The following is a 9,309-nucleotide window of genomic DNA, read 5'->3' as shown; positions in this document are numbered from 1 at the left end:
ACCCAACTTTTCCATCCCCCTAATAGTAATAAGGGCATAACGGTAAATTAATTATCTTTCCTTCAACTTTTTCAGCCTCTTTACCAAACACATATGGTTAAAAAAAAAAAAAAAAAATTCTATCTCCTAACCTCCCCCACCAACCCCACCCCCCCACAAAATCTCATCATGCATCACAACCTAAGGAGTTGGGTAAGAGGAAAAAAAACATAATTTTATATATGAATTTTTCTTTGTTTTTTAATTGCTAACATAGATTGAGCAAGATCCAAAACATAGTTTTAAATAGAAAAATTACATCGCCTTAAACTTAATTGTCACATAACAGTCACATCCCTAACGGAGATAGACGGGAGGACTACTTTAAAATTGTTATCAAATTGGAGAGTAAAAAATGAAAATGTTCAAACATGAGGGACTAAATGAAAACCCCCAAACATAAATGGTCAAAAGTGTAATTTACTCATAATAAATATACGCATGTGAAGACAGCACTCAATTAATCCACCATGCGCAGCAATGGTTGATCCTTAGAGAACCCAATCAGTTCCAAAAAGAAATGCCAGATTGATGAGAGCCAGTTAAATGGTGAAGTTTCTGTTATCACCACCTGTCTTGATGTTTCATCCTCCAAGTAAGGCACTATATACGTTTTCATATCACTTGTAGAAATCTCCAAATGGCCCCCGGAAACGTTTATGAATTTAACTTTACCAGCTTCATCCAGGATTTTCAAACCAATCCAGTCTTCAGTATAGAGTAGAGTCTGCAGGGAATAAAATATGCTAAAAAAATTAAAAGCAATCATTAATTAATATATGGTGGAGATACAAGCAACTAATGAGTTATTTTTGAACAATTTGAAGATTCTTCAATTGTGTAAAGATTGCATATGTGTTACTCTTGCAAAGGGTAAGACTTTATATAGAATAAAATGGCAAAATAGAATACATGCGATTGACTGATTCTAACTAGTTTGTTGAGGATCCATAGCCAATTCCAAATTTTAGGATTTTTTTTAAAGAAGGATTAAGGCTTGGTTATTGTGTCTTTTGTATTGAGAAAATGGACTTCTCCTTGATATTGGTTTGAAAAGCATAAGCGTTTTTATCAAAGAAATGTTGTCCACAATATTTTAACAACACTTTCACAATAAATCATAAGTTAGAGCTTGTTACTGACAGTTATTAGTTGGTAAAAAAGTAATTTCAATTATAGGTTTAAATTAGAAGTAGCACTTCTCTTTTTATTATCCTATATTAAAAATAATAATAATAATAAATTAAAAAAAAAAAACTTATTGACCAGGAAGTATGTTTGACCAATAAAGTCCTCCCCAGAAGCAAAGCATAGAGAAGAAATATTTCTTCAAGAAGGTAAAATCATGACATGGAAAGATGGATTACCTCTTGTGCAGGCAAAATAGGATCAAAGGCCCCATCTGGGTAATACCCGAACCAGGACGTCTCCTTAGGAACCAAAACAGTATCCTGCTCAAACTGATAATGCATTCAAAGAAAGAGAAGAGCATCACCAAACATGTATGAACAATTGAAACTTGCATCATATCTAAGTGGACTAGAAAAAATTACAGATACAGCTCATGACTCTTCAACTCACCATAATAAGAACCAAATTCTGTAAGCTAGCAAATCTTTCCTTATAGGTGGAATTTCTTGTAGCGTTGATTTCATTGTTAAGCTTTGGAAGAAACTTGCATCCTTTTAAATAGGCGCTAATGTCCTGAAGAAAGAAAAAATAATCTTGTTTAGCTCTTAGAATAAAAAAATTCCATTGAAGCAATATTGAGAAGGTGGCAATAATGAAAATATAAAGAATTAAAATAGCTGAAAGTCATATCAGCAATGGTTTCATCCCAAGAGAAAAAATGACTAAACAACACAGGCCCATATTCCATATTAAGAAGTAGGAAGCTAATCTTAATCAAGAATGAAAGCTGGTCACCAACTTTCACTGAGGGTTTGGTTTATTGCGAAGATTAAAAGACAAACTATTTGCAAGATAACCTGCAATTTAAAAGAGCTTTAAGGTAAACTGAAGTTATACTCACAGTTGGGATTTTTACATAACCACTTGGAGCCAAATGTTCCTGCAGTTCCACCAATGATTAGAAATTCAAATCGTAAATGTCATCAGAGATAAAATAACAAGAAAAAAATGGAAAACAAATCAATTAAAGTAGTCCATAAGGATGAATTTAAATTTCACAATAATCAAGAGGAAGATGATTTATAAAGAGGCCACTGTTTCAAACATTGAATTATTCGTTTGTCTTCATTTAATATATATATAGCTTTTCATTTCTCATTTAATAAAATAATCACAATGCAAAATTATAAATTTTATTTTAAAAAAAGTTCATACCTGGACATAGTTACTGTAGACTTCTAACTCGATTAATAGGTCCACTAGAGCGCAAAACCACTCGGACTGCAAAAACAAGGCATATCAAGCTATAGTACAATTCATATGTAGATTGATTAATTAACACATTCAAGTAGGAAATGAAATTACATAAAACATGTTTATTAATTGTAATGATTACTCAGCGCCTTTCTACCATAACAAGTCCAAATTTTGTTGGCAAAGGACATTGATTAGTGATATATTTCAATATCCAGATCACTCAATCTCTCACATATGGTATACAATATAGAAGTTTTAGAAAATCCAACTAGAATTGAAAAATCATAGGAAAGGAATGAAAGTCAATTAATAAGAAGAGAGAAATATTGTTGAAAATTGGCCATTGTGTTTTTCATTGATATCAATGATCTATAATGATCTGTATCATCAGTATCCACAATCGATTTATAGATATAAAGAGCATTGAAAAAACAGCAACAGCATTTTTAATCTTTTTAGTCAACAATAGTAAGTTTTTCTAGATACTGTGCAACTTGTTTTCCCCCCAAAATATAATCTGACCTTTCAAAGAGTGCGGAGGTTTTGTACAACTGAAATTTTCCTTCAATGCCAAGGGTTAATTTAGTATTTTATTGGTGTAAAATACCAGGAAGGTAATACATCTTTTACATCTCCCTAAGTAAAGATTGTTCTGTCCAACATGATTATAATTTTCAAGTCTATTCACGCCAAAACGTATGCATATAGTTAATGCAAAAGAAATATTTAGAAGTGTTGTCCCAATCTACTTCAAAAAGAATATACAGATCATGAAGTGAAAGAAGCACATACTCCACAAAATGGAATTGAAGCAATTCCAGCATGAATACCAGCTAAAGATATGAAATTCTTAACCTGTATATAGAAAAAGAGATGGAACATAAGTAACATACAAATCAAGTTTGAGAGAACTATAAATCAGCACAATGTAAGAGAAAGATAGAAGAAGAAAAAGAGAAACAGAGGAGAAGAAACAATAATGAAGATGATGGGGGAATGATCAAATATTTGAAGGATTTATAAGTAAAATAATGTTATGGAAAAGAGGATGTTGATCAATAAACAAAATGTGAATTGACCTACTCCTAAAGAACTAAAATCCCAAGCACAGAAGACCTAAAAAGTCACAAATAGAAGATGAATGGATGCTGCCTAAAACAGTCAACCACTCATATCAAGACTGGAAAAAAATTACTTAATTACACAAATAGGCCTTTCAACACCATCAAAATTTTTACCATTCGTCTCTCACAAAACGGTCCACAACACACAAAAGGGAGTAGCATTCCAAATCTTCAAGTTCCTATGACGATGAAAATTTTCCTTGCTAACATTCCAACATCCGAATCATTGTCTTCACTCTTCAGCATTACCCAAGAAACACCAAGTACACACAAGGGAGTAGCAAGATGTGAGTATTGCTTTCATGCTCAGTCTCTCTGTACCTTTCAAAAGCATGATTCAATCCTCGGTAGTGTTGTGCTTCTCTAAGATGGCCCATTTTATCCTATGCTCTAAAACCTTACTTGCCACCTAAGTTGTGAAGCTTTATTTTGATGATATTGTCAAATTATATAGAATTCCCAAAACAAGTGTCTAATAGGGATGTTAGATTCATGAGCTATTTCTTGAAAACTATTTGGCACATACAAATAGAAATTGTCTTTTAGGAAAGCATAAAGAATTCTCTTTGAAATGGATAGATCAAAGGCCCCTGGACCAGGTTCAATAACCAAAGCTGTGTGCCTAGACTGATTTTCAGGCTACTAGGAGAATTTTGACTCCAATAAAATTTTCAACTAGACGGTTACTCTACATTCATTTCATTGATATCAGAAGTTAATGTCTTCTCAGTATCAGGTATCTTTCAGAAGCCAAGTATTAATTAGCAGGGAAATGTATCAACACTGTGGCAATCGAAAGAAAGGATCTGCCTTTAAGCAATTTTCTGGAGTAAAAATTAACTTTGCTAAGATGAAGTTCTTTTATCATCCAGAAGGCATTTCATCTATAGCATGTGATATACCAATTCAGCAATATATTTACAAGGCCTTTGTGCATGTGTGGACATTTGATAAACATCAATATCATTGTATTGAAGATGATGAAAGAGTACCTCAACAATATGTTCACTATTCGGGAATGAAAAACATAAAAAAGCAATATCAGAGTTATTATCAGATTAGTTCTTACAGGAGGGGCCCCATCACACCATTCAACTACCCCTCGACCAATCATAGTACCCTGTGTAACAAAAATGACCATGTAATATGTTACTAATATGTAAAAACATAAACAAACAATCAGAGAAGTCTAAATATTGGGAAAGAAAAAGATAAGAAAATCGAGATAAATGTAATGCCATCTAATTACAACATTATACATCCTTGAAAACCTTCTCAATTTTACATGCAGTACGTTCCATACTTCTCCCCTACATAAGTGACAACTTCCTTTTCACACATGAATCTAGAACTGAAAAGAGAAAATTTGTCTTTTCATTTAAATTTTCCTTCATGTAATATAATGCTATTTATGCAGATAATTTACTTTGACCTGCTGATTCATAGGTGAAAGGACTATTTTAGGCACTCATTATGCATCCCCTTTTTGTATTGCAACCTATTCAACATCAACACTAGATGTTGAATTGTAATTTTATTTTCAGAGAGTTCACCCATTAATTGGATGTCTCCAAAACTCATCAGGTTCTCCATTGACATTGAATGATGAATCACATCAACATATGTCAATACAAATGTTCCAACAGGAATCTAGACATGTATTTAAAAATTGCAGCACTAAAACCAGTCATGGAAAAATATAGGAAAAGCTTGGGGAATATCAAAACAAAAACATGTAGAAAAAGAAAAATCAAACGAAAGTTTGCTGAAAACTAATGAGAATCTATAACAAGAGAATGCCATGAAAGAATCCACATTAATCAAAACACTTTAGTAAGTAAAGTCTTTCCAAAAGTATCCCCTTTCATAATCAGGAAAAGCTAAAAACACTACAATAACAGCATTTTCTTGTATCACATTGCAATGATCCCCTTGTTTACATGTTACAAACATTTTAAGCAGTACACTCAAATTAGGAAGCTGATAAAATTAACAAACAATTTGAATGTATATAACCTACAGTAAAATGGAGCCTAAAATCAATTTTACACTTTATTCTCCCTGGATTAGAGGGACTTTGTCCCAAGCAAGTCTCTTTTTGATGTATTTCTGAAAAAGACTTCCACTCCACTTTCCAAGTTCCAAGCATATGATTAATTCTTGTTTTTGCTTGTCTCAATTCCATTTTTACTTGTCCCCAGGGAGTGCCATTGAAGTACACCGAAAGTAATACATGAGAGGAAATCCTATGTTAATTACCTGAGAAAGTCCAACTATGTTGTAACCCTCACTTAGTTCACTCATGTTCTTCACCTGCAAATAGAAGCTAAATCTTGTTGGGAAACAAATTATACTTCCATTGCAAGAAGAGGAAACAAAAAGCTATTACCAAACAACTTCATCACCTTCTCACAAGCAATAGCAGTCTGCAAGCACAAGAAATATAAAAAAAATGATTATCACATGATTAAATATGGAACATTCTCGATAACAAGCACTCCTCATATATTAGTATGATTGGAACCTGTTCCAGCAGGGGCATAGTCCAGGAATCCCATCCTCCATCTCCGATTTCTCTACAGGAAAAAAAGTACATCTGATTACATTTAGGATTTACTTAACACTGTTCATGTTGGTTATACACTGGATATGAGCCTGATTAGATTACAGATGCCGTGTACCAAAAAGCCAATCAGCAGGAAAATCCAATCTCAAAGCATCAAACATGTTGATATGTTGTAAAATAATTTAGCTTTCCACTAATAATAGTTGAGCATAGTTTGACAACAGGTCAAACTAAATTCCACTTTCTTGATGGCTTTATGGTCATAAGTATAAGGTATGTTAAATTACTGATTGTCCCAAAAGTTTAAACTATTGGGATATGATAAACTTTATCATTTAACTACACAATTCTAACACTCCCCCTCACGTGTAGGCCGAAACTACTTTTTAATAGGTGAGACCCAACACATAAGAATTTAAATGCGAGGTAAAGTGGAGGAGACAGGGATCAAACTCAAGACTTTCTACTTTGATACCATGTTAAATTACCGATTGTTCCAAAAGTTTAAACTATTGGGATATGATAATTTAATCATTTAACCACACAATTCTAACAAGGTATATAACAAGTTTAAATTTTTTTTAAAGAAAGTTAGATAAATAGAGTCATCTAACGACCTTGTGCACAAAGATAAGTAGCTTTCTTCACCTAGAGGTAATCCCCCAAGGAAAACAAAGGTAGTGTGGATGTCTGGCCTATAGGTTAGGTTCAGGGTTTAATATTTTACCAAATAGAGAATAAAATATTCATTAAAAAAAAAACATACACGCAATATCCTTGAGATCCAGACCAATTGCTTAAACGCTCGGTGAATGTTGCGACTGCTTTACTGCTGCATTTATCTCCAATGCCTGCCACAAAATGCATACAAAATGTTAGTATAGCAGCAAACACTTAAAGGATGCTAAATATTGCAATATCTAAATAGCAGCAAACACTTCAAGGATGCTAAATATTGCAATATCTATACATCATTCTCCTGAAGGAAAGTCTCAACATATTCTAGTTGCCAATAGAGAAGCTGAAAGATGAAGTCAAAACATGTTTTAGAAACAACAATTCTACAGAAAAGCTTTCTTTACTTATCCATTAATGTAAGAAGCTCATACAGGCTAGAAATATAACAGCTGCCATATACATTTGTGTGTGTGTGCTCGCGTGCGCATGTGTAAAGAGCTCCCATGCAATGTGAGAGTGTAGCATTGCTCAAACTTTGTGATTAAGAGTGCAATGAACTGATAGTTTGTGTGAACATTAAAGGCATAACATGACAAACTCTAGCTCTCACATATTTAGGACTAACTAACTCAGTCTCTGTCATGATTGAGAACACAGTCACAGCTTGATAGGATAAAATAACTACCTAACTGCTTGCAAGCAATTTCTGAAAGACTCTTCTTTGTCAAATGACATTTCTGCTTTTCCAAACACTTCTTTACTTGAAGGAAAATACGTTTGTTAGGATTAAGTCTCAAGGTGACCAACATGAAATCAAAAAAGTAAATCCCATAAAGTTTTCCAGATATGGATTGCTGGTTACTGATACCCAGTAAGGGTATATTCTAAGTCCCATCACAAGGTTTAAATTTTTTTTTCTTTCCTAAAAATTTAATCTCATTTAAATATATGAGACAGGAACTCCAATACTCCTATTTTATATTTTATCTCAAAACAAAAATGGAGCCAGTACATCAAAGATCAAATAAAGAATAAGCTCAGTCCATCCCTTCCGCCACTAACTCACTGATAATTTATATTTATATAAGAAAGATTTTAAACAAAAACCCAGGTAGAATATCAAATGGACTTTAACCAAACGTAAGGAAACATACAGTACATAACAGCACAATCCAACAGAATTACAGAAAGCTAAAAGACAAATTACTACATAGCAAACAGTATATTCCTTTCCCATACTGGAAGTTAAATTCTTGATACTACCTACATTCCACCATTACCACATTACAGAGAGAACAATATAGAAGGTCAAATAGCAGGTAAGGCATAAGCAGAACCCAGAAAAAAATTGAGAGAATAAATGGGAAAAAATTATTAAAAAAAAAAAAAAAAAAGAGAGTAAGAAAATTAATTACCATGCAAGACAATGAAAGGAACAGAGTGAGCAGTGAGAGTGAGTGTGCAGATGATGAAAATGAGAACAGTTGACAGTGGTAGAGAAAGAGAAGCCATTTGGTGTTAAAGGGTATTTGATATTAGAGCAGGTAGCTGAGTAGTAGCATTAGGAGGAGGATATAGGAGAATGTTTTGAAAGATTTCAATCCTAGAAGACAGGATTTTTGTGTGTGTGGTTTCTGGTATTGGGAGAGAGAGATTGAAAGGAAAGGATTGACAAAAACAATCGAAGAGTCAGTTTGTCAGTAGACATGGCGCCAGCTACCCTTCCATCTGTTGACAATTTCTCCTTCATATGAACTGGCGGTCGGTCAAATGATTTTCATTTCCTCAAAACAAACAAATATTTCTAGTGATTATTATTATTATTATTATTATTATTATTATTATTATTGCTGCTAAGATTTTTATCAGAAAGAAGTTAGAGGAGTAGAAGGAAATCAGAACATAAAAAATTTATATTTATTTAAAAAAAAAAGTTAAAAATTTCTACAATTTGGTACACCACAATTTCTAAATCATTCCAGTTCAACTTTTATTGTATAGTATTTGAATATGATACGATTATGAAGAATTTAAGGAATGTACAAAGGGTATTGATTTATGAAATATTTTTATGGGAAAAGAAAAAAGTAATTAAATTTTTTTAAAAGTTTTTTTATTTATATTTAAAAAAAAAAAGTGATATCAAAATTTTCTTAAAATGATTTATTAATAAATACTTTAAAGACACTTTTAACTGGAACTTTATTATTAGTATTTATTTTTTAAGATTCAATTATTAGCATTAGTACCATTTTAGTATCAAAATGATTAGCTGTTGGATAAAAAAAGGAAAAAAAAATGATTAGTTGAGAGACTTTTAGACATCTCACTTATTACATATGTAACCAGATTATTATTATTTGAGAAAGATATGCTAGATTTCGAAACCCTTCACTTAAAACAAAAAATCAATCATTTGAGCTAATACTTTGTTTGTTATTATAACATTAATATTTTCTGAAAAAGTAATCATTTAAAAAAAAAGTATTTTCTAGAAATTTGTCTAAGTTTCCT

The 9,309-nt window shown here is 32.2% G+C and overlaps 1 protein-coding gene across 1 annotated transcript; it reads right to left on the bottom strand.

Annotated features, from left to right (window-relative positions):
* Window positions 1-255: 255 nt before the first annotated feature.
* Window positions 256-8,563, bottom strand: LOC115987187 (palmitoyl-protein thioesterase 1-like). The gene is made up of 12 exons (XM_031110688.1): window positions 8,211-8,563; window positions 6,884-6,968; window positions 6,076-6,127; window positions 5,957-5,977; window positions 5,811-5,864; window positions 4,621-4,671; window positions 3,220-3,282; window positions 2,386-2,451; window positions 2,072-2,110; window positions 1,621-1,743; window positions 1,407-1,499; window positions 256-766 (listed from the first exon to the last, which is right to left on the bottom strand). Exons 1-12 carry the CDS (start codon window positions 8,305-8,307, stop codon window positions 500-502), a joined length of 1,011 nt encoding a protein of 336 aa, XP_030966548.1. The 5' UTR covers window positions 8,308-8,563; the 3' UTR covers window positions 256-499.
* Between the last annotated feature and the right edge of the window lie 746 nt (window positions 8,564-9,309).

The sequence above is a fragment of the Quercus lobata genome, chromosome 4 (assembly GCF_001633185.2).
Source record: "Quercus lobata isolate SW786 chromosome 4, ValleyOak3.0 Primary Assembly, whole genome shotgun sequence".
Classification (NCBI taxonomy): Eukaryota; Viridiplantae; Streptophyta; class Magnoliopsida; order Fagales; family Fagaceae; genus Quercus; species Quercus lobata.
The sequence above is the reverse complement of the archived record's forward strand: the minus strand, read 5'-3'. Positions and strand labels throughout refer to the sequence as shown.

Excerpts from the sequence above, each read along its gene's own strand:
- LOC115987187 (XM_031110688.1), bottom strand. The coding sequence starts at position 8,307 with ATGGCTTCTCTTTCTCTACCACTGTCAACTGTTCTCATTTTCATCATC. Across the intron at positions 4,672-5,810 it reads ACATAGTTGGACTTTCTCAG|GGTACTATGATTGGTCGAGG; the intron begins GTAATTAACATA and ends TTTGTTACACAG. Across the intron at positions 2,452-3,219 it reads CTTCAATTCCATTTTGTGGA|TCCGAGTGGTTTTGCGCTCT; the intron begins GTATGTGCTTCT and ends TTGTTTTTGCAG.